Source organism: Mirounga leonina, unplaced genomic scaffold (genome assembly GCF_011800145.1).
Source record: "Mirounga leonina isolate KUSES-001 unplaced genomic scaffold, KU_Mleo_1.0 Mir_169, whole genome shotgun sequence".
Taxonomy (NCBI): domain Eukaryota; kingdom Metazoa; phylum Chordata; class Mammalia; order Carnivora; family Phocidae; genus Mirounga; species Mirounga leonina.
The window spans coordinates 18,819,095-18,843,692 of NW_023270431.1; the positions used below are offsets into that span (position 1 = coordinate 18,819,095).

The window sequence follows — 24,598 nt, forward strand, 5'->3', positions numbered from 1 at the left end:
TTTTGTAGAGCCAATAAGGCTCTTTAAAGAAGTTTCTTCCAAAGAACAAAGACAAAGCCAGGTAGCGACCTTTAAATTTCAATGATCCATTTACTGGAGTTGTGCCTTTTCTACCACACTGGATTAAATGAGTTTATCCAAAGTACGGTTTGGTTACTTTCTGAGACCCCCTTCTTCCATGAAGGTGAGGAAGGCTGTCGTAGGGCCCTTCCCAGTCGACAGAAGCAGCACATCGTTGCTCTTCTTTGCGCACGTGTCTGAGACGGTACACCCTTGATTCTGGACAGGCCCTAGACTACCTGGATTAGGCATTCTGTCCAGAGGGATAACACCAGGTTTTCCTTCTCCTCATCTGTAGCCAGTTTCAGGTCCTTGACAGAAATAGCTGAGTGACCCCAAATTTGCTTCAGTGCATCCATATGTGATAAAGGAAAGCGAAGTCCATGGGACTGGAAAAGGATACACTAGTCAGATAAAAAATATTAAAGTGGTATTTTCATAACTTGTATAGTTCTCAGTATTTCTGATAGCCTTACAACTAGATAACGTATAGAATTTGCCAATTCCCATATAAAAACTTAGACTTCACGAAAGGTCTCCTACTTTATATCCTAAGAAATTAGTCGTTTGAAATACTTCATATTTATGACATTACACATTTCCTACGAGGCTACAGGGTCCCAGCTCGTATGTTTTAAAGCTGGTGTATGTGTACGTATATCACAGAACTGTCTGACTTACTTAATCATCCCCGTGCAAGGGCTCTGTCAATTGTGTGAAATGTTAAGCCCACGCTGCAGTCATAAGAAAGCGCATCACCCATAAATCAAAGGTAACACATTCTTCCCAGCCATCACCAAATCACAGTAAAGATATTTTAGGTTGGAACAGACCTCTGTTTCCTCATTTCCCATCATGTGTGTCTCTCTCCTATTCTTTAAGGAATGATAGATGTAAACCATCTTTTCCTGAGTTTCATCCTTAAAAAAAGGTAAGAGTTAAGCTGTCAACAACACAATATCGAGGAGGTCAATACAAGGAGGGTTCTCCAATAACAAAATTTAACACCAAGAATCTTTTTGGCACAAAGTTAGGATATATATACACAAACTATATTCCTCAGATTACTATTTGTATATAGCAAATAGGCACTTTTTTTTTTTTAAAGATAAAACAGAGTGTAGCTCATAGAGCATCATCTGAAATGTGGCTTAATGAAAAAGCAACCACTTACCTATCAACTTATCAATGAAACATTCATTTCATTTAATCCAGCCAGCACTTTTTTTTATATCCGTATATGACATTCCCAGTTATAAGCTGGCAATTTGTGAACACCACGGAGTATTACTTCTTGAGAAATACCAGCTGTGGGATCTATAAAAACTTCCAATTACAGTAGCCTCTCAAATAGTCTACTTCCCTGTCCATCCATCCTACAGTGACCAGAACCTCAGTCCTTGTCACCTATTAGATAAGGGTTACTAGGATTTTTTTTTTTTTTGAGAGACGAATACAAGGGAGTGCATACTTTTGAGGTTTTCTACATATATTATAAACCAGTCCTCCCCAGGTCTGGCCCCGATGGCTGTGACAGTCTGGTTATGGACACATCTAGCTGCCCCCAACTCACAGCCCCCTACTCATTCATGGAGCACCTCCCAAGATAGCTGACTAGGAGGAAGAAGGTGAAGTCATAGGGCATGGAAGAGTTCCCAAGGTCCTTAGGATTGTACAGGGAGCTTTGGTAATAAATACAGAAGCTCTAACCCAGACCAAGTGAAGCCTGGGAATTTATAATTTCTAAAAGTTTTCCATTGAGTCTAGGATCAGTAAACCATGGGGCCAGGTGGCAAGGTTATATAATATAAATTTTCTTCTCCATGATCTAGAAGAACATCAACAAAACCATATGTAATGACCGACTGGGCAAGGTGCAGGATGGGAGAGTGCGTGAGGGAGGTGTGTGAACAAGGAAGGGTCTGCAGTTGTCTGAGCAAGAGCAGTATGGCCTGAACCAGGAGGCAGAGACCAGGCGTCCATCACCACATGAAGGAAATGAAGGAGGGATCTGTGGGGAGGAGGGCAAGCCTCAAATGCCCAATAGTCAGGCATCTTTGGCATAGTGAGATCTGGGCACCCTCTGAGGTAAAGTCAGGGCACTAAGGAGAACAGATGGATGCCCAAAGGGTTTGGAAAGGTAGGGGCCACCTGTTAGTTTGATAACCTGAGGCCTGTGATGGAAATGTCCTGAGAGGAGAGGAAACCTCCTCCTCTCTGGATACTCACAGATTGATCCTGATCCGGTCCTACTGTGAGGACGGTGTGGTCTTTAAACTGCAGTCTCACTGTGCTGTCCAACCCTGGTAACCGTCCACCTAGAAGACCCAGAGAGAGAAAGCCAGCCTTCACTAGAGGAACCCCAGGCTCAGACTTGTGTGCGGTGAATCCAAATGTGGGGTGCCCTCCAACTCAAGTACTGACTTACCCCGTATTTATAATGATACTGAAGTATAGTTTACATCCTTACGGAGCTCATTCTTACAGTGTAGACGTGTAACAGGTAAGTAACAGTAGATGCTGGTAGGTACATCTGATAGATCTAAACCATGCCCCAGAAGCAGAGCGGCTGTCCCAAGAGACAGTGCCGCCGGGCACCCTGCACCCAACACTAGCTTCCCAGGTTCCAGCCTCCGTCTGCCGCTTGCTCTACGTGTGGAGCCCAGAAGTATGGACTACCTGAGTTCAAACCGCACCATCTCACCAACGACTAGTTCTGTAATCCTGGCAACTTATTCCATCCATGTAGGTCAAGTGTAGTGTCATGAAAGCCACCTAATAAAGCTCACAGAAAAAAAAAAAAAGTATTTTCCAAGTTGGATTTAACTTCGTAAAAAAGTAGCCACTAAAAACAGACTGGCCTTAGAGGGTCATCTGGTTGAAGAAACAGTCTTGAGGGAACATAGTGTTATGGACTCTAATGGCTAAGACAAAGAAGGGTTCAGGTAAGATATTCTGTGCCATAAGCTGATACTCTGAAAACTGTTCTACTAAAGACTGAAATACATGCTGGTAAAAATTTGCTATTTTGAATAGGTGCAAAAACAAATTCCAAACTTCCCCCAAAGATGATACTAAAATTATAAGCAGAATCAATGTTAAAGGCGACCTTATAGATTGTCTTATTTCAGTGGGTCTCAACCATGAGAAAGAAAGCTTTTATAAACGTTAGCAAAAATAATCCTCTCAACCCCACAGAGAAGGAGAAAGGCAGCCGGAGAGCTGGCCTGGTACCCACAGCCGTGTCTCGGTGTCTCCTGTTGAACACAGACGATTCCACAGAACACCAACATTCAACCAGGCCACTCTGTGAGAGGGCAAGGCGAAAACGAGGCCACTCCAACAGCACGTCAGAACTCAGGCAAAAGCGAGAACACTATCCAAACCTCAAAAATGACCAAACGTCCCTATCCTGCTGATCTGAGCGGCTGCCCCTGCCTTACTAATTGCAACCTCAGCCTCATTTCACTCCTCCTGCCTACAGGAGACCCAATCACACTCATTTTCTGACAGTGGCCATCCCAGAACAAAGCCCTGCTTTCTTAACCCTCCTGAAAAATCACCTAACTCAAGCCCGAATCCTTCCAACACTCTTTTACTTAGATCACCCGCAACTCCCAGCAGTGTGGTCTTCCCTGTTGCAACAAGTCCTAAATTCATTTGTCCCACTGCAGGAGTGTCGTACTGATGGTCTGCTATCACCATCTATCCAAGTGTTAGGTCATTTGCAGCCTAAACCAGTCACAAAATAGTCACTTGGGACTCGGGGCAGGTTAGTGACAACCTTGTGTTCAAGTTCTTAGAACTTCCTGAAGATGGAGAATACCAGAGTGCCCATACACATATTTCTCATCCACAATCACACGGTTCTTTCTCCCCATCAAGTGGGACGCAAGTTCTTTGCAAAAGACTTATGAGATGCAGGATCCCTAAAGCTATAGCATGTCTCATCCAAACATAACATGCTAAAGATAGATCTAGGTCCACCTTAATTCTAAAATGCTTCTTTCTTTCCATCTGCGCAAAGAGGAGCCCATCCAGGAAAGCCTCAAAATATCCCACCTGGCGTCGAAAGCTCGGCTCGGTCTCCCATATAGTAAGGGGGAAGTCTGTTCATAACAAAATCCTTCTTCATGTCAGCTGAAAGCAGCTCTTTGGTGCCCTCCAGCCGGTCAGCAAGGGTCCTCAGAAAGCCACTTAACCTTCTCGTCACAACAGCCGTGGCGTCCACCTGCTGGAAACCCCGAAGTGAGTCCTGGCCCGAACTCCATCAGGACTTCCCGCACAGGTCCTGGTGTCCAGAGCAGTACGCGGAGCATAACCAGCCAGCATCTCCAGCTGGTCTGTCCTGCGTAAGCCGGTGGCCAAATCTGCGGCTCTCCGGGCCACGTGCCTCAGTGACTCAGCCAGCGTTCCCACCCTGCCTTCGCCGTGCGGAAAGAGGGGCTGCCTGCGCAACAGCCTTGGCTCTTGGGGGCCCACGGACCGTGCAGTGCTGCATGCAGCCCAGGAGCTGGGCTTGACTGGCGGAAAGAAGGATCCTGGGGTTGCCTAGGAGGCAGGCCACAGCTTCCGCTAGCCTGGGCTGCCACTGACCCCCTGCCCCGACCCCCCTGGATCCCCGAGCCTTTACTCCTTACCAGGAGCAGCTGCCGGGGTATGCCAGCCCGGAACTCCAGATCTTCCTTTGCAGTGTCAAATACAAGCCCTGAAATAGTGTCCAAAAGGAAATCTCCCCACGAACTGGAACACACACGAAGAAAGAAAACCGTGAACACCCACAGAATCTACATAAAACACTGATTACTTAGTAAATCCCGAAGCTACAAACTACATTCCAACTCCCCAGGTGCTGTGAGTTCCATTAATGTGACATTACTCAGCACGAAAAAACTTGAAGGCCTTCATCAATCACACTGCTTCTCCCCTCCCCTTTCCCAGACACTCACGTGGAAAGGTAAAAGGTAGGAGGCTAGGCTTTATTCACGACTTCTCTTAAAAGATACCACACAATCCTATACAGGTGTAAAGTGGGAAGTTCAAGGGCCCAATTTATTTTTAATGTTTTCAGTTGTAACACAAGTGTCTATGAGAGGAACTCTGTAGGAAATTTTAACAATCACAGGACCTAAAAAAAATAGTTTATGTTCAAATTTCAAAAAGAAATACATTTAGGGTAACAGTAAAATCCCTGGACTGTTACACATTACATTTTCCTTTTTCCCTTATAAAAGAGGGGCACTCTTCCTCAGTGAAATATCCAACATCAACAATTTCAAAACAATCGATTTGCAACTTGTTAAAACTCCAGCAGTGCTTAGAAGGGTAGAATCCAGTGGCCAAAAATAATGTCGAGGGATGAGCATCGGTGTTCAATTACCTGTACTTTGGGGCATTTACAATCGGCTCGCTCCTAAATGTGTGCCACTGTAAGAAACGCTCTGTGGGGTTGCTCTCTTTCAATATTTCTAGCTGTTTATAATTTTCCCTCAGTGTCACCAGATTTCAAATTGCTGGCTACGTGCAAAAATGGGAATTCACAGTATGACTTTTGCTTCTCACTCAGTAAGCAAAATTAACACTTTAATGCTTCCCTTCCAAAAAAGTGCCCAAAGAAAAAAGTCACATGAGCGACACTTTCCCTAAGATGTCTACATTTGGTGTCCTCATACTTTGCAACTTAATGTTACACCCAACCTCCCATCTGATTGAATGAACCTTCTCCTGGAGCTCTTTTACCAGCACAAAAATAAGCTCTTCTTTTGCAGGGTCCTGGGTGAAATCGTGCGGCAGTAGCTCATGGAGAGATGGCACTGCAGTTAAACCGAGCTCTGTGTTCTGGTTAGAGGCAGAATGGATCTTAGACCAAACTTTGAGATTAGTATTTCTTGAGGGGTTCACTTTGGTAAAACAGCCAAATCAACCCGCTGCTGTCCCACACCCAGATCCCAGACGTTCCCAACAACGTCCCCTTGAGAGGTGTCAGGAAAAGGCCCCAAATCCTCACCGTGCCAGTGCCTTCCGGGGTACCAGGCCCACGGCACAGGGACATCTCTGGGGAGCAATGGTTCCTGAGTTCCAATCTGTCCCCTTCTAGCTCCAGCACCACCGAATAGAGCACAGGTCAGAGTCTGACCCGAGGCTCCTCAATCACGGCGCCCGTCCCCCTCCCCAACTGACCAGAGAAGGCACGGGTGGGACCCAGGGGCAGCCCACCAGATCATCACTCTTGGGATTGGGAAAGAGTTTAGCAGAAGTGGAAGCTATTAGGTCTAGTGAGAAAAAGGGAGGTCAGACAAGTAACTGATGACGGCTTATGGATGAGTCAATGTTATGAGTAAACAGAAGGTGAGGAAGGAAAATAAGTGCATGAAAAACCACTTACTAGAAAACCAGTTGGGGGCATTAAGTGAATGCAAAAGACAGAGAATCCCAGAAAGGGAAATAGCTGAGTCACATTAACGGCAGGATACCAGAAGCGACGGGGACACCCACGGGGCCAAACTGGCTGCCAAGGCCCAGAGCTGCTCGGCACCCACTGGGAACTCCTGGTTCCAGCCTCCCCGTGGCTATGCAAGGAATCTGCCTAGCCACCGTAAGAAGAGCATTTTTCATAAAGGAAGGATAATATAAGCTCTGGTCTGCTTGTGGGCAAGGACTACCCTAACTGTAGGCCAGGCTCCAGCTAGTTCCTCTGGTCGGCCTCTAAACACAGGGGCTCATTTCACCCAGAAACGCCAGATGAGGAAGCAGAAGTCATGCTTACCAACTTGTTTTGCAAGTTATAGCTCTGAATGTAGGAGGGGCCCTGCTGTCCACTGGGACTGGAATGCCTTTCCCAGTCTGACCGTCTGACCCACTCTGCTTACTCACCCTTTAAGACTCACTCAGCCTGGGCGTCAAGTCCTTTCTGAAGCCTTCCCTGATGCCCCAGCTTGGCTCAGCGCATTCCTCTGCGCTCCTCAGGAGTCTCCTCTACAAACCCACGATGGAAGCTATCCCACTGCTACTCCCCGATCCGTCTCCCCTCCTACCACCAGCTCCAGGGTGCGAGTTCAGTCCCAGGCCCACATTCCCAGCCACTGCACAGGCTCTGGTGCCCACAAGCTGCCGGGCATCAACGACTGGCAGTCTGAACGCGCCCGGGGCTAGCAAGGTCGCCATTGTTAGGGACCCACAGGGAGGCCACTGCCGCCCAGGGCCTGGGAAGCGCCACGCACCGAAATGGAACACAATTTTAATCAGAACGGTTTTCAGCACATGTGCTTTTAGGTCTCACTGTTCCAGACTTGCTTCCCTACTCCATTTCATGAACTTGTATGAACAGTGGAAACCTTACAAGAGATCCGGAGGTTTCAATGGACACAGAGTTTCTGTGCGGGGTGACGAAAATGTGCTGGAACAGACAGTGGTGACGGCTGCACAACAGTGTGAACATAATTAATGTCACCAAACTGTACAGTTAAAAACGGTTAAGGTGGCATATTCTACGTTATAAATATTTTACTGCAATAAAAAAATGTTAAAAAGAGAGAGACTGCAAGTCCAGCCAGGAGTCAATAACACACCACCACAGCTGTGGTTCTTTCTTCCCAAACCATGGAGCCCTCACCGGGCAACTCCCATTTTCTGTACAGTCAGGTTCATGACATTCGCAGGAGGAACCCCAGATGGGCCAATGGCATGGATAGGACTCTAAAGGAACCGGAAGTTAGCAAGGGCGCCTGAATGAAACCCCTGAGGTTGGATAAGCAGGACAGCAGGGCAACTCCCTCATTCCCTTCTGCATACGGTTGCCATGGGACACAGCTTGAGCTCCCCTGGGATGCAAGGCTGGGAGGAGAGTGTTTACTTGTTCTGGTAGGTGCTGATGGTCACGTGAGTAGAGTGGGCCAGCCCTGGAGGAGTGTCCGCTTGATGAATGGTCCCTCTGGGAAAGTACAGGACATCACCTGGCTAAAGAAAGGAAAAAAAAAATGGGAGAAGGGAGTTAATAAGGAGGATGTCTTCTCAGTCCTCTATGTCTTAAAGAGACAAAAATAGGCTCTGAGTTTCAGTTTTCCATTCTAGAAACCTTCTACTTTGTGATTCCTGAGGTGGTCTGTATGCTGGGCTCCTGGGGTCCCACTAGTCTACCTTCACCATGCCTGTGAGCCTGTCACTGTGAACCCCAATCTTGGAGAGGGTTTCAGTACCTGAAGTCACTTTCTTTATTCACAAGCTGAGAGCAGGTGCCCCTGAAACTGTCCCGCCCCAATCCAGGTGACACCCTGGGGAGCCTGCACCCTCCCTCTCCACCCTTCAAATGGGGCAGTGGTGAACAGTAGGAGCTTTAGAGTCAAACAGACATTGCCACTTACTGGCTAGTGACTCCAGGAAATTACTGAACCCTCCCTGAAGCCTCAGTTCTTTCACCGGTAAAACGGAGGCAATGGCCCAAAATTCAGACTTATTTTCACGATTAAAGGAGATGCTATCTCCAGAGCTCTTGGAGCCGTGACGGCCACGTGGTTGTACTGTAATTACTCTTCTACCTGCCCCTCCCCCCCTTCCACCAGCAGGTTGGTGAGCTCTTCCAGGCAGGGTCAAGGTCCATCATGTACTCCCCAGAGCCCAAACTACCAAGGCATCAGGTGTACAACAGAGGCTCAACGAATGTTTGGATGAACAGATGAAAAACCATTTAGCCCTTCACTTGAACCTAAAAACTAAATGTAACTGGAGATCAGTCATTCTCCTGGGCAGGTGAACCTCCTCTACCCTGTTCCAGGTCTTGCCCAAGCCAGGGGACAGAAGTATCCTTCATAAATCATTCCTGAAGCTACATCCTCCCTAATCCCACCCAGATGAAAAACCCAAAAAACTGCAACCACGGGAAGCAGTCTGGCTCACTGGTTAAGAGGGTGGGCCCTCAAGGGGCAGCTCAAGAAATAGCAGATTAAAGGGCGCCTGGGTGGCTCAGTTGGTTAAGCGACTGCCTTCAGCTCAGGTCATGATCCTGGAGTCCCTGGATTGAGTCCCGCATCGGGCTCCCTGCTCAGCAGGGAGCCTGCTTCTCCCTCTGACCCTCCCCCCTCTCATGTGCTCTCTCTCTCTCATTCTGTCTCAAATAAATAAATAAAATCTTAAAAAAAAAAAAAAAGAAATAGCAGATTAAAAAAACAAACAAAAAAACCCAACCTTTTCTTAATGTTAAGATTTTCCTTAAAGCAAGAAACAATATACAATTAAATATATTCATAAGAGTGATCTTGGTGGCTCATTCACCCTGAATGACACCAAACTGACAGGGAAATTACTACCTCAAGCAAATGCTTTATTCACAATCATAGCTATCACTTGCTGAATGTCTCTGCGCCACCCCTCTGAATGAGACCTTCATTCATTCATTTATTCATACCACAAACATTTGATTAACCAATCTCCATCCTCCTCCCACGCCAGGCACCATGCTAGGTAGGCACTGGGCATAGAGCACTGAACAAAATAAGGTCTGCCCTTTTGTAGTTCATTTGAGACAAAGAGCAAACATTTGAGAAGAAAGAAGAGACAACCAATACCATAAAAACATTCTATTGAAGCAAGGCAGATAAAATAAAGCAGTAAATAAATAAGGTTAAGTGGTGGTAAATGCAGTGAAAGCAAAAGAAGCAGAAGGAGAGGAATGATTCATAAGGTGATGTGGAGGGCAGGGTGTGCCTGGGGTAAGAGGTGCCATTTTTATACAGGATGGGCACTGAAACCTCACTCCGCTACAATGACATTTCAGTTGAGACTTTAGGAAATGAGCAAGCCAGCCATGGGACTACCTGGGCAGAAAGGATTCCAGGCAGAGGGAAGAGCAGTACAAAGGTCCTGAGGTTGAAAATGTGCTTGGCACCTTTGAAAAGCATTGGTCAATGTGGCAGGAGAGTAGTGAGGGTGGAAATGATGGGAGATGAAGTGAGAAGGCAGCAGAGGGGCCAGATTACAGGGCCTTCTGGGCTGTTTTAAGGACTTTGGCTTTTATTTTCGATTTAAAAGAAAACCACTGGAGGTCTGGGCAAAGGGTTCAATGGATCGCAAAAGGATCATTATGATCATCATTACGTCAGAAAAGTCTGTGATGGGGATACCAAATAGGAGGCTTTTGTATAGATCCATATCCAAGGGTTTTGTCCTGAACAAGCAGGAAAATGGTGAGGCATTTACAGGGAAGGAGGCTGGGGACAGGGTGGGAAATGGGAGTTTGCTTTGCAGAATATTAAATTGGCAATACCTTTTACCCTTTTAGTGGAGACATTAAATAGGCAGCTGGATATAAGTCTAGAGTTTAGAAATGTGGGCTAGAGACTGAACACAGCACTGAAAGTAGGTCAGTCTAGAGGAAATTTAAAACCATGGGAGTGGGTGTGGATTGAGGAAAGAGGTCCAGGAAATAATCCCTGGTACCCTAACTTTCAGAGACAAAAAGACTGAGGACAAAACAGCAATGGAGGATGAGGAAGAATAGCCAGTAGGTGGGAAAGAGAAGAGAGGGAGGCGTCCTGGAAGCCCAGTGCAGAAGGCAGGAGTGACCCACTGTGTCCAACGAGGCTGACAGGGGGCTGCTGAGATGCGGACTTGAAGGTAAGCACTGTACTTGACAACATGGATTGCCCGGTAACCTTGGGGAGAATGGTTCTGGAGGAATGGTGAGGACGAAAGCCTGTGGGGAGGAGTGCCCACGAGCAGGAGAGAAGACCGGTGACTGGGTCCCCGAAGACATCTACGTCCTAACCCCAGGCACCTATAAATATTTAGGGCACACGGCCAAGGCCAATTAAGGCGCTGACAAGGGAAATTAGTCCGGATTATCCAGGCAGGGACAATGTAATTATAAGGATCCTTAAAAGTGGAAGAGGGTACGGCAAGAGAGGACCATAGAGATGGCAGCGGGAGAAAGACTAGGCTCTACGTTGCTGGCTTGGCGGATGGAGGAAGGGCCGTGAGCCAAGGAATGCAGGAGGCCTCTGGAAGCTGGAAAAAGCATGGAGATTGATTTTCCCCTAGAGCCCCTGGAAGGAACTCAGTCTTGCCAACACCTGATTTCAGCCAAGTGAAACCAAATCCCTTTTGGACTGCTGAACTGCAGAACTATAAGTTAATAAATCTGTGTTGTTTTAAACCACTGAATTTGTGGGAATTCGATAAGCAGCAATAAATATATTGACATAGAGCCATCTCTTCCAAGGAGTTTCATTGCAAAGGAGGCATCAAAAACATATTTTTCAATTCTTACAAACTACAAGGTAAATATTATGATCTCCCTTGCAATAAAGGAGAAACTGAGACTGAGATAAGTAACTTGCCCAAGAATGCACAGCTCTTAAGGGACAGCAGCTGAATTCAAACCCAGGTGTGTCAGATCCCCAAACCAGAGTGGTGTTCCCACTGCAGGAGGGGTCTTCATCCCAAGACCTTGGGTTTGGTGACCCTCACTGTGGCCTTTATGCCCACCCCACCCAGAGTGACTCAGCTTTTCTGTTTCATACACTGGGCATTTACAGGAGATTTCATTTGAAGAGCTTCACCGATTTAAAACCCACAAGTATACAGACGTGCAACTTGGAAAAAAACCCACGGTACACAATGCTTGTCTTTCTCCTCCCGGGAGACTCAGGGCTGCTCTTAATGAACTGAGATAGGATGGGTGTGATTAATGGGTATCACCCCATCTCCTCCCAGGCTCCCAGCACCACCTCGCAGAACCCACACCACCTACACCTGAAGACCAAGAAAGATCAACGTTCTTGGGCATGGCAAGTAGCCAGTTGTCAGGCTAGGTAACTCAGCCCTGGCCTCAGAGACCATGGATAGCTTAGTCTTTGGCCTAAAAATAATCAACCAAGAGACTATTAAACATGCTTCACCAAGAGTGAGGGTTGGTGAACTCCTTCCCTGAAGGGCTCCACAGTAAATAGTTGTGGCTCACGGGCCACGCAGTCTCTGTGGCAACCAGCCAACTCTGCAGGTGTGATGTGAACACAGCCCTAGACAGCAAAAGGAATGGACTGTGGCTGTGTTCCAGTAAATGTGATTTACCAAAACAGGTAGCAGGACATATTTTTGGCCCATGGGTCATAGTTTGTTGACCGCTGACCAAGAACTTAAAAAAAAAAATGAAGGGTACCTTTATTGTATCTATTTAAATCCCCTGTAATATAAACACACATCGTAAAAAGGGAGATCTTTTCTCCCAGTCACAGGCAAGCCAGGCAAAGTTTTTAAAATCAAGAAAGGGCCATAAAGTATTGAGTAATTATAACTAATTATTAAGTTCAAGACACAAGAAACTCAAAAATAATAACTATATGCAAGTATATCAGGTTGGTAGAATTTTTAGAATGATTTGAGCTGTTATATCTTAATTCAACATATAAAGTTGAATTATGGACCTATTCTTATCCCTCTACAATTTTTTTTCTCAGCAAACTCACCTGCTAGGGATTGGCTGTGGTCAATCCAGGCTAACTGCTCAAAGACAGACTCTCTATAGCAGGGGGCCAGCCAACCAGTCACCATGCTCAAGCCACCTGGCTTCCTGGAGGAAGAGCCCTTAATTACTATATCCAAAAGAGGATTACTATTCTTTTGGTGACTATACACAGGGGTAAGGAAGGGGAGTGCAGAGAAAGTCTACTGTACAGTCAGGAGGAAAGTGGGTCATGCTAGAATTTTCCCAACAAAAAACCTAAGGGGTCCCTGGCTGTGCTCCGCCTAGGCAAGCTACAGCCCGGTCCCGACAGCTGGCTTAGATTTGGTGAAGCTGCCCAAGGCCGAACTTTCCACTTGTACTCTAGAGAAGTCGGTGGTCAACGAAATCACAGTCCATTTCTGTTGAACTTGGATTACATTTGGAGACAACTTGTTTGGAAAATGAACTTAACGTCTCCTCAGCTCAGTTCTACAGTACAAACATCAAGTCTCCTTTAGAAGCTGCATGTGCTAGCGAGCGAGAGCCAGCCCGAGCCCACGCTCTTGCATTTCCTCCCACGGGGACCCCCGCACACACACTAAACCCCAGACCGGACCCTGTGTCAGAAGCAGTGGCCATGATGGAAGTCCCGTACCTTCAGTGTGAACTCGAGCGCCGGCCTCCCAATCCTGTCCTCGGACTCCACGCTGTACTCCCGGGCCAGGGGCACAGTGGGGTGGTAGAGACGCCAGCGTTTCTCTCCTTCCAGCTGCAGGATGAAGACCTACGGAAGCCACAGGGCCCAGGAGTGTCAGCGAGCTTCCTGACAACTCACGAGGCCCAGGGCTGCTAGAGGATTAGCCCTGCAAAGGCTTAGATGGATTACAAATTTCAGGTAAAAAAATAAAAATGAGAGATTAGTGAGGCACTTCACTCTATACTTAAAAGTTGCCACTGCTGGTTTTCACTTTTAAAAACAGGTAATCATGAACCCTGATACTGGAAGGATATTCATTCTCTTCACTGTAATAAAGCCTCACTGGGTTCTTTATATCCCCACATCTCCTGCCTTTAAATCTTCTATCAGACAGCTGAGAGCCCATAATCTCTGATGGAAAAGCCAAGTTTCAGATATTCCTCAGGGTCTAAAATCCTGAGTATCATCCTTGGCAGAGAGGAAAACTTCAAGTTCTTTATTCTTCATTCAGCCAAAGATATTTTAAAGCTCTGTTTAAAATATTATAACAGCAGGGCGCCTGGGTGGCTCAGTTGGTTAAGCAACTGCCTTCGGCTCAGGTCATGATCCTGGAGTCCCTGGATCAAGTCCCGCATCGGGCTCCCTGCTCGGCAGGGAGCCTGCTTCTCCCTCTGACCCTCCCTGCTCTCATGTGCTCTCTCTCATTCTCTCTCTCTCAAATAAATAAGTAAAATCTTTAAAAATAAATAAATAAAATAAAATATTATAACAGCAAAAACAAAAACTTTTGGGAAATGTATTGGTATGAAATTGCTTTCAAAGGGGCAAGAAGGGGCTTTTTACTAATAACTCTGTGTTCATACCGTTGCATTAGCATAAAAAGAAAACGATGGACTACCCATGACGGAGAATGAACTTGTTCAGCAGCCACATGAGAGTGAATCAACACTTGTCAAGGTGCCAGTGCCGAAGTGAGACCATGACCTTCATTCAAGCCACCCCAAGATTTTCACAAATGGAAAAAATTATCTATTTTTGGCAGCTCCAAAAAGAGGATGAAATGAAAGCAGATGTAAGGATTACTTGTGACCTCACTTTACTAAAACTCGTGCATTGTGAAATCAGAGAAAAAGCCAATCACGCTTTTCTGTAGACAAATTCAATAAATACCTGTTTCATAGGAATGTGTAGCTCTTTATATTAGTAAAGTTAGAAACCATCTCTCCCCTTTGAGAATGAGCAGGAAACCAGTTTGGCAGGATTCACCTGACCCAACATCTGGGTGAGGTCAAGATCTCCGGGACCACACGGCAAGAAGCTCAGAGAGCTGAACTGAACCGACATCTAACCCAGGCTCGCAGTGATTCCTTACCCGAGCAGAACAATGTTCTTCCTCTTACCTCCACATCATCATAATGGGGTGGGAGGCCCTGGGATCCTGCAGGGGTTATATATACATTCGAGCCAACCAAGGAGCCAAAGTAGCATTCTAGCTTCTCCTGGATCCTCCAAAGCTCATCCTTAAAAAGAAAGGAAGGAAGGAAGGTGGGAGAAGAGGTGAAAAATATGTCAGAAACAAGAGGAAGAACATGTTCTTATTCACCTAGCCAGTCTTTACTGCACAGCTCTTATGTTCCAGATACCCAAGAATTCAGCAGTTAAAGAGCCAACACCCCTGCCCTCAAGAATCTTCCATCCTAGTGCAGAACACTACAGAAAACCGAGAAATTAGCAAGGCAGGCAATCAGGAGTCACGCAGGATTTTAAGCACGGCAATGACACGATCTAATGTACATTTCTGACAGCTCACTCTGGTTCCTGTGTGGAGAGTGGCCTGGAGAAAAGCAAGAGACATCAGTCGGGAGCTACTAAAGCAGCAGCCCAGGCGGGAGATGAGCAGGGTGGTGAGGGAGAAGGAGAGGCAGAGATGCACCCTGGAAGCGCCATGGGCTGTGAGGGACCAAGTAGGACAGGGTGCGGGAGGGGAAGGGGATTAAAAGCCTCCTGGCTTTGGCTGGGCAGTTAGTGCCTGGTTCACCCTACTAAAGTGGGAAAGACTTGTTAAAGAACAAGGGGTTTTTTTGCAGGGAGGGGGGTGTAGGTGTGTGTGCAGGGAGAGTTCTACAGTAGTTCATGAGAGAGAGAGAGAGAATATGAATGATTTTCCCAAGTGGATAAGGAGAGGGGAGGTAGCAATTAGGCCAGGCGGATATTAGCACTTCTTCTCCGCCAGGCCGTCTCTAAGTGCTTTACGTATACTGGTTCTATAACCCTCCCAACAACCCTGTCCTGTAAGGAGAGCAATACCGTAATGTCCGGTTCACAGATGAGGACACTGGAGCACGAGAACACACGGCTAATATATGACGGAGCCAGGACTGAAATCCAGGCAGCCTGGCTTGCGCCCTTTAGCCGTGGCCCTATACTGCCCCTTTAGGAATCATCTTAAAGAAAACACAAATCTCCTACGAGGACACTAACGGATACTGAAGACATTCAGTCTCAAGTATGAATGTACAGTGCCCGGCACACACAAGACACTCAAATGCATTTTTAAAAATTTGGTGGGTCAACCAATGACCACAGCTTGAGAGTCAATCCTACCATTTGACTGAAAAAGGATCTACAGTATTAAAAGTATCAAGTGGGAAAGAGTTAGGTCAGTATGAAAAAAGCTTTGGGAGACATCTTTAGGAAGATGACTGGGCTACTCTATTTATAGATCAAGGGTTCTACTTAACAGAGGAAGAATAATTTAATGGCTTCTGAATAGCTCCAAAGAGTTAAGAGAGCTCTCAAAGCACCTAATTTATACCAGGGAAGGGCCAGCAGGACCTGGCTCTGTAATTACATCTATACGGTAACTGGAACCATTAGAAAACCAGGGCTTCTCCTTCTGATGGCCTGAGAGGCATCTCAGGGCCATATGGGTGACTTTATGGTTCCCAGCTCAAGCATCTGGGTCGATCAATTGCACAATTTTTCCATTTCTCCTGGACATTTAGCTTCTCAATCTGCCAAGTATAGCCTAGTAGAAAGAGACAGGAAGTCAAACCACCTCAATCCAAGTTGTAGCTACAAACTAAATGATTTTAGCGTCTTTATTTGTAAAATGAGGACTCCCCCACTAAGACTGATAAAACAACTTATCTGCGAACTTACTTCAGTTGCAAGGCAGTATACAAGTGTTAGGGCTTCACCAACACTGAACTTAGGTACAAACAATGCTCTTACGACCTTTCTTCTTTAGGTCAGGATTCCCAGCTATGTCTGGAGATGCCAAGGAGGACCCCAGAGCAGTGAAAAGGGAAGGTGGAAGCCTCTTCCTCGGTGGGTACAACCTCCTCTCTCCACTGACCTACCCATAACAATCAAAACTGAATGCAACTGCTTCTGGGACCAGAAGCCCATGGGTACACCTTTACTAAAGAAAGGCAAAAACAAACATGCCAACACCCTGCTACATTTCAATTAACATCTTTAAGGGTATCACAGGAAAATGCCTCAGATTTGGAGTCAGAAGTCCTTACTTAGCAGCTATGGAAAAGGTCCATAGCTCTGAACTCGTTTTTTTCACATGTAAAATAGAGACCACAATGAATGCCCTATTTCAAATGTCTGTTAGAAGATTCCAAAGTGGGGCGCCTGGGTGGCTCAGTAGGTTAAGCGTCTGACTTCAGCTCGGGGCATGATCTCAGGCTCCTGGGATCCGGCTCCTTGCTCAGTGGGGAGCCTGCTTCTCCCTCTTCCTCTGCCCCTCTCCCTGCTTGTGTTCTCTCCCTAATAAATAAATAAATAATAAAAAAAAGAAAGTTCAAAAGTGAACACGTGTATTTGGTAAACTCACCCAGACCTTTGACATGGATTATCCAAAGAAGGTGGGGAACAACTTAGGGTTCCCTGATTACCTCCTTATTCACTTCCCGACCAACTAGAATAAGAACTTGTGCACATTCTGAAACCCAATAAACAAGGCACTGTCCACTCTCTCAACCTAGCCAGTGATGAACTGCCTCTCGACTTTTTCTATCCTGATATCAATATGCACGTTCCTAAACACACATACAACACTAAACCTCCTCATAATAAACTATTTAGAACCCAGCATCCACTGTAAGAGGGTGAACTCCTATAAGTCTCTCAAGTGGTGGAAAGAGAAAAAGCAGGGTGCATCCCAGTCTAGCCGGGGAGCTGAGTTTAGACCGAGAAAGCTCATCCTTCCCACTTTCGTAAACCTGGCCAAAGAGCTGAGTCAACAGGGCAAAGGAAATACATTCTTGGCTACCTGGAAAAAGAGAGGAGAAATGTGCAGGACTTAAGAGATGAACAGGGAAAGGCCCAGGATGATTTTCCCTAGCTAAGAACAGAAATGACAGCCACTAAGGACACCACACATATGCCAAATAATAACTTTCTACTGGTTTGTGACCAAATTACATATAATCAACTTCATTGACCTTTTATGTTCATAGTTATTAGGTGTCTAAAACCTGCTTTTTAAAAAAGTGCTGCTTCTAGAAGCCAAGGAAAGAGTCAAGGACCAGCTTAGAGAGAAGACCATGGTGTCCATATTTCCTGAATTCAAATCATGACTTGGTCTGGCAGGTTATTTATAAATTCTTTTTGGGTGTTGGGCCAAAAGGTTGGCATTCCAGAAACATTTCAACCTCTTATGACTGCATGAGATGGACTATCTGGAATCAGGACTTATACTGAAACATCTAAGAGTACTTAACTTTATCCAGGGCACAAATAGGTTCAAGATCCTTTAGACAAGAGAGGAAAATTTGGCCAATGGGCTCTACCAAAGCAACAGAGTTCAGCCATTGGAAACGTTACTTATAACTGATGACAAAGTCCCAGGAGCCATCACACAGCCAGAATCCTCACCATGGAACCTCATGGACCGCTCTCCTGCTCCTCCTCCCATGCTGCCATTTTGGTTCAGCCATGGGTCATGAAAGCGGATTTCTGAACTGAGAACAGACCCTCATTTGTTCTGGGCCACCTGTCATGTAAAGATCTCAAACCTCTACAAAAGCAGATTAGCTAAGATGGCATTTATGAAGCAGAAACTGAAGAGAGAGGAGGCTAATTATTTCTTGAATGTTAAGCACTGATACAGAATAAATAAAAAGTGAGCCACTCTCCCAGACTTGCAAATCAAAGCTATCTTCTACTTATGACTGCCTCCCTGGGAGTAGTTCCAGGACCCACACCCTCAAAGCTACCTGGCGGCTGTTAATGAGGGTGAAGTCTCTTTCTTAAACATGCATCTGGTACTTGATCTGGTCACAGCTCTGAAGCCTCTACTTAGCTCGTTTTAAGTAGTAAAGGGAAGCAACTTCAAGAAGAAAATGATCACCCTGACACTATCACGCCTTAAATTATAATGACAGGACAAACCAAGTAGAAAGGTCTACCATACACCAAAACATAAACCACCCCACAGAACATGCTCCTGGAGGTTTAATGTTAATTTATAAACTTGCAATATAGTTTTTGCAGTGCGATGATCATGTCCCCGGAGTTGTTGGGCGATCCTAACAGTTTAGCCAAGAGATAACACAGGATCTCCTAATCTGGGATGCATTTAAAGAGCAAACAGGTGGTACCTCCTCTCAAACTGGCAGGACGCTAATCATCACAGGTTCATCCCTGAGCTGACCTGTGGCCAAACGTTAGCACTTCAACCCATAAAATGATTCTGTCATGGGGAGAACCTGTTACCTTAAATCTCTGAGGTTGGTGAAACTGAATTGTTGCCCTTTTCTGGTCAAAATCTTTTCTCAGCTGAAGGAAGTGCACCTTGCCATCTTTATTTAAAACCTTCTTTTTCCCGTTGACACAGCGGCAGACATTTACGTCTCTTCCATAGTACACACCCCGGCTGCAGAGACTCTTCAGATCCGACAGCCTGAACAGGGACTGGTAATATGTGGCCACTGCAGGGTCATCTCTCTGAAGGAGAAGGGGCTGCTTCTCCCAGAATTCCCCGAAAAAAGTCTCTGTCTTGATGGGCGAGATTAAGCTTTCAAAGAGATCACCGGGGCTTTCAAAATTCAAAGCGGAGGAGGGTCCGCCAGTTGCCTCCATCTTCAGCTGCTTACAGGGAGCAGATCCCTCTTCCTTCCCTCTCCCCGTGGGCTTTGCTTTCTTCGGCATCCTTCTGTCCTCAGTGAGGAAGCGGACCTACCGGAGAACGAAGCACACACGTGATTAGGTTTACCAGGAGTGCCAGCGTTCATGTCAGCAGACCACGCACACACAGCTTGCGAGGCCAGTAGCCTTCAGGAGAACTCGGAAGTCAACGCCATCTCCTTCAGGATGTGATCGCGCCTCCCGCCAACACCGCATCTTCCAAGATAGGATTCAGCCTCAACCACCACTCAGATTACATATCCATCTAAAGGAAAGCTTGTTTTTCTTGTACATAAGCACGAAGTCGTGAAATTCGTTGTTTGTTTATTAGGAGGTATAATGATCCCAAATGAATGGTTCTGCGATCGTGGCAGTTCCTGGTCACAGCTTTAGCCGGTGGCCGTTGACGCAGAAGTCGAAAATCCTGAATTTGGCATCAGTCAGCACCAGGTCCCAAACCTAATTAGATGTACTCTTGAGTTACAAACACTCGCCTCAAGAACTACCAACAGGGGCCCACCACCAGTGCTCCTGGGCACAGCACCGCCCCCAGGCTGTGCAGGAAGGCGGCCAACGTGCCCTGGGCACCTGGTGGCTGGAGCGAGAAGCTGCCTGCTCCCAAGTCTCTTCCTTACCACCTGAACCTCCTCACTTTTGATTCGCAGCTTACTCCTGAAAATAGCTACTTTATCGGAAACCCCCGCCCCCATTAAAAAAAAAAAAAAAAGAGGCTGCTAAGTAAAAGCTAAAGATAGTTATACCCCATCTTTAAAAAGCTTTAACTTTTAAACTAAAATAAAATACAATAAAATACCAACATCAGGAACCTCAGACACAGCACTCCCCCCAACCTTAACACGCACGCCCATCACCTGGGCATCTAGATCTGAGGCAGGGCTGAGATTCTGCATTTCTAACAAGCTCCCAGGTAACAATGCTGCTGCTGGTCCCGGGCCCACACCTGAGGAGCGACACTCCCCAGCATCGCTGAGCCTCTCTCAGAACTGCCCCCAAACCACACTACTGCTACCCTTACAATGCAGCTGTCCTTCATCTGGGGCTCAAGAATGATATTTCAAATTACATGAATTTCCAGAAACTGCAAGATTCTATTGCAAAGTGTATGTATATCTATAGATTTGGGGGGTAGGCACATTGCTCTCACTCGATTCTTAAAGGAGTCCCTGGCCCCCCCAAAAAGGCTAAGAACCATTATGCTTATAAAAACCTATTTGTCCCAGAGTCCAGTAACTAATAGATGTTATGGTTTTGTTTTGTAGGGCTAGCAGGACTGTAAGAACACGGTTTTCTGCTCTTTTGTTATAACTAAGGTGTATTTCAGCTACACAGTGGACTAAGTAGAATTAGTGGTCTGGCCTGGCAAGAAAGTACCCTGGAATAAGTGTTACACACTGCAACAACTAATTTATAAATGAATGCAACCCAAATGTAAATTGAACAATTTAGGAAGTGGAAACATCAAAATATACGACTCTAGTGGCCTCATTTTAGCTTCTAAACTTTGTACCCATGAACAGCTCAGATCAAGTGCCTTTGATAGGAAAACACAGGACTGAGGTGGAAAACGAATACAAATCGACACCAAAAGCTTGCATTGGAGGAGTAAGGGCTTAAGCTTAGGGAAAAAAAAAAAATTTCGGTGTTTTAGGATATGTCATCCATAAGTCACATTTTCTGAAAATGTTCCCTATTCCTCTTAAGTTCTCAGACCAGTTTGATTTCTCAACTAAAGAATCAAGGCTTCAGTGAGACAAAGTATTGCCAATACTTGGAACCCAGATGCGGTGTAGAAACAAGGAGACATGAAGAGATTCAGTTCAGAGCAGAGCTAGTGCAGAAGAGGCCTATCCTTCGAAAGGCCCCGTGTATGGCTATTGTCTGAGAACTTAGATTTCAGGAGCATTCCCACCACCTTTAACGGAGAAGAGTGACTCACTGTGCCTAAATTTTTTGTGCACTGTGGTTTATAATGAACACCTGTTTTCCTTCTGGGAGTCTGGAATTTTGGTTGGGGCTTGGTGCCAGGCAGAGGATGCCTACGTGGTCAGCCCCCAGTAAAAACCCTGAGTTCTGAAGTGTCTGATGAGCTTCCCTGGTTGGCAACATTTCACACGTATTGTCACAACTAGTTGCTGGGCCAATTAAGCACCGTCTATTGTTATAATAAATCAGCTGTGAGTCCCAGCAAATCACTGAACCTAGGGATGGTCTTAGAGACCCCCAACACATTGCTCCCAATTTTGAAAAAGTGTTAAATTGGTTCAGAAGGTTTGTATCATTAAGGTACCCTATAATGAAAAAGTAATTTCATATTAAGCCATACATCTCTTATCTCTCACAACTGGTCAGTTTAAAATTTATTTAAGGGATGTGGACAGCAGGAAGATGCCAATGAAAGGCTTTTCTTTAAGCACAATTTATAAATACAGTATGAGCACATTCACCAGGAAGTGTGGTTAAACAAAGTGCACAAAATACGTAAGCCAAAAATAAAATCACTTAAAGCATTTTTCCCACCTACAATCACTAATAAAATAAACCCAGCACTGCATAACAAATGCTTTTGTTAGAATATAAATTTCATTACTTATACTGCCAAAAGTTACATCATTTCTTGTTTCTCTACGTTCATATTGAAATTATTTGAGGCTCGGGCACCTGGGTGGCTCAGTTGGTTAAGCGACTGCCTTCGGCTCAGGTCATGATCCTGGAGTCCTGGGATCGAGTCCCGCATCGGGCTCCCTGCTCGGCAGGGAGTCTGCTTCGTCCTCTGACCCTATCCCCTCTCATGTGTTCTCTCTCAAATAAATAAATAAAATCTTTAAAAAAAAAAAAATTATTTGAGGCTCAGTTAATTGGAAACTGGCTTAGAGGTTACTGGGTAAATATACTATTTCTCTGATTTTCACACTACCGTATTATAAGACAACCATTCTTTTTAACAGCTTTTGGGGGTGGAGGGGAGAAGAGATGACATACCCTACCACATTAAACATGTAAAAATCTTAAGATGCATCACAATTTCAGAAAAAGTAAAAAAGCCTATCTTAGAATCTCAAAAATATAGTAATTAAACAAGAAAAAAACCTTTATCTAGAGAAGTAGAGCCAATATAAGCCTGACCATAAACCTCACAGACCACTCAAACAGAAGTTGAGTAAATATTTTTATAAAGCTACAGAAAAAAAAAAAAAAAGTTTAAAAAAGCAATTGGGGGGCGCCTGGGTGGCTCAGTCCGTTAAGCAGCAGCCTTCAGCTCAGGTCCTGATCCCGGGGTCCTGGGATCCAGTCCCATATCGGGCTCCCTGCTCCATGGGGAGTCTGCTCCTCCTTCTCCCTCTGCTCCTCCCCTGACTTGTGCTCTCTCCTCTCTGCTCACTCTCTCTCAAATAAGTAAAAATCTTTAAAAAAAAAAGCAATTCGTATCACTAAATGTACACAAATAGCAAATGTTGTATACCTGACACTGTTATTTATCAATTATATTTCAATTTTTAAAATAAAAACAAATGTTTCCAATCTGAGTTGATTATAAACATTAAAGTATAAAAAGATTAAATCAACTCAGTTCATATTGTACTAGCCATCCATAGAAAAACTAATCTAAACAACTTTGAAGAATGAACTCGACAATAAAATCAATACTGATAACCATTCCACAGCCAATACATACAGACAGAGCCTTTATGTTTTTAAGTGTCCTAACCTTCTTTCCTTGGTAATATTTACTGACAAGAAGTCAACACAGCAACAGCTATCTGCACATTCCCAGAGCCTAGCACAGAACATGACACATGGGTCCCCAAGAAACGCTCGCTGAATTTTCCTTTTTCATGTTTTGTATATAATTTTAGAGAAAAATCCTCAAACCCTTACACAAAACAGCGTTGGGGGAAAACAAAGTTTATTCAGTGGGGATTATTCTGATGGTCGTTGTAGCTTGGGTAGTCAACTGCACCGTCAGTTGAATGGCACATCAGCCCTCAGTGGTTACTGCCACCCAGGGGCGGGAGGTGTGTCTTTATAATCTTCAGAGCAGAGTTCTAAAGGGGAGTCACCAAGAACACTTGTTCACATGCACATCTGGGCCCCATATCAAGCCTATTGGTAGCTGGGGCCTAGAAAACCGCATTAACCTAGTAAATTCTCCACAGGAATTTTAGATCCATTCACATAGAGAATGATAGTCAAATTCTGCTCAATTAAATGCACATCCAGGATAGAAATATTACCTGTAAGGAGGTCGCCTAGGCTGACCTAAAACATTTTTTTTTTGCCCAACAGAAATGTTTATCCAGAGGGAAAAGTGGTTCTCCTGGTGACCTAAAGCTGTGATTGGCAGTTATCTTCTTAGCTGTATTTTAAAGAGAAAATGGATTATACCACATTCATGTATTTTGGTGACCCACGACGTTACAAAGGATGAGGCCAGAGAGGCAAAACCATCCACCCACGAGACTGTGGCAGAGGCTGGGAAAATCAGGCTCCTCCACTCAAACGCGAGTCCAGTGAAATCAATGGCCTGGCGCCGAATTTACAGCTAATTCGTGGACTAATCACATCCTGGGACTCCCAGGCCCCTGCTTCCTGAAAACACCTGGCCTTCCTAACCTGTTGGACGACCCACTGTCAGGCTGCCAGGCTAGTCGCACTTGCTCAGTGCCCGGCAAGCGGCAGCTGGAATTTTAAAGTCAGGGCGGGACAAGAGGGCCGCAGCTGCCCTGCCCACAGCCCGGGCTGCAGGTTCCCCAACCGTGACGCCTGCCGCCTAGGCCCGACCTGACGCCAGCAGCACAGCCCACGTGGAGGCCGCGCTCCCCGGCCGGGGCGAGCGTCACCCTCCCCACCGAGCCTCCAAACTTTCCGAGCGCTCGTCCCAGTGTCCAGGCCACCGGCGGCTCACGGGGGCCACTCTTGGTGCCCAGGTCACTCGCGACCCTACCCCTCCATCCGGGCAACAGACCCGGCGTGCCCTCCCTGCCCGGGTCCCCGGAGTCACGGAGCGCGTCAGCGCGCGTCCCCGGTCCCGAAAGCACCAGCGCCCGCCAGCCCCGTGCCCGCGAGGCTCCCCGGGGCTCGGCTCTCAGGTCTCCCCCCAGGCCCCACCCGCACCCGCGCCCTGGCGCCGGGAGGGCGCCCATGACCCCGCCAGCGGCGGCGCGGCACGGCGGACGGGCGCCGCTCCACTCACCCGGCTCGGCCTGTTGCGCGCGGCCGCGAGCGGGCGGGGCGGCGGCTGGGGG

General features: G+C 46.2%; 1 protein-coding gene across 3 annotated transcripts; it reads right to left on the bottom strand.

Annotated features, from left to right (window-relative positions):
* Positions 1-82: 82 nt before the first annotated feature.
* Positions 83-24,590, bottom strand: RIOX2 (ribosomal oxygenase 2). 3 transcript variants are annotated; one of them, XM_035015187.1, is made up of 10 exons: positions 24,547-24,590; positions 18,924-19,385; positions 14,594-14,713; positions 13,152-13,280; positions 7,913-8,016; positions 4,701-4,803; positions 4,123-4,294; positions 2,290-2,378; positions 894-980; positions 83-449 (listed from the first exon to the last, which is right to left on the bottom strand). In XM_035015187.1, exons 2-10 carry the CDS (start codon positions 19,356-19,358, stop codon positions 291-293), a joined length of 1,398 nt encoding a protein of 465 aa, XP_034871078.1. In that variant the 5' UTR covers positions 19,359-19,385; positions 24,547-24,590; the 3' UTR covers positions 83-290. The 3 variants fall into 3 exon arrangements, with proteins under 3 accessions (XP_034871078.1, XP_034871079.1, XP_034871080.1); XM_035015188.1 differs by lacking the exon at positions 24,547-24,590 and adding an exon at positions 23,588-24,253; XM_035015189.1 differs by lacking the exon at positions 894-980.
* Between the last annotated feature and the right edge of the window lie 8 nt (positions 24,591-24,598).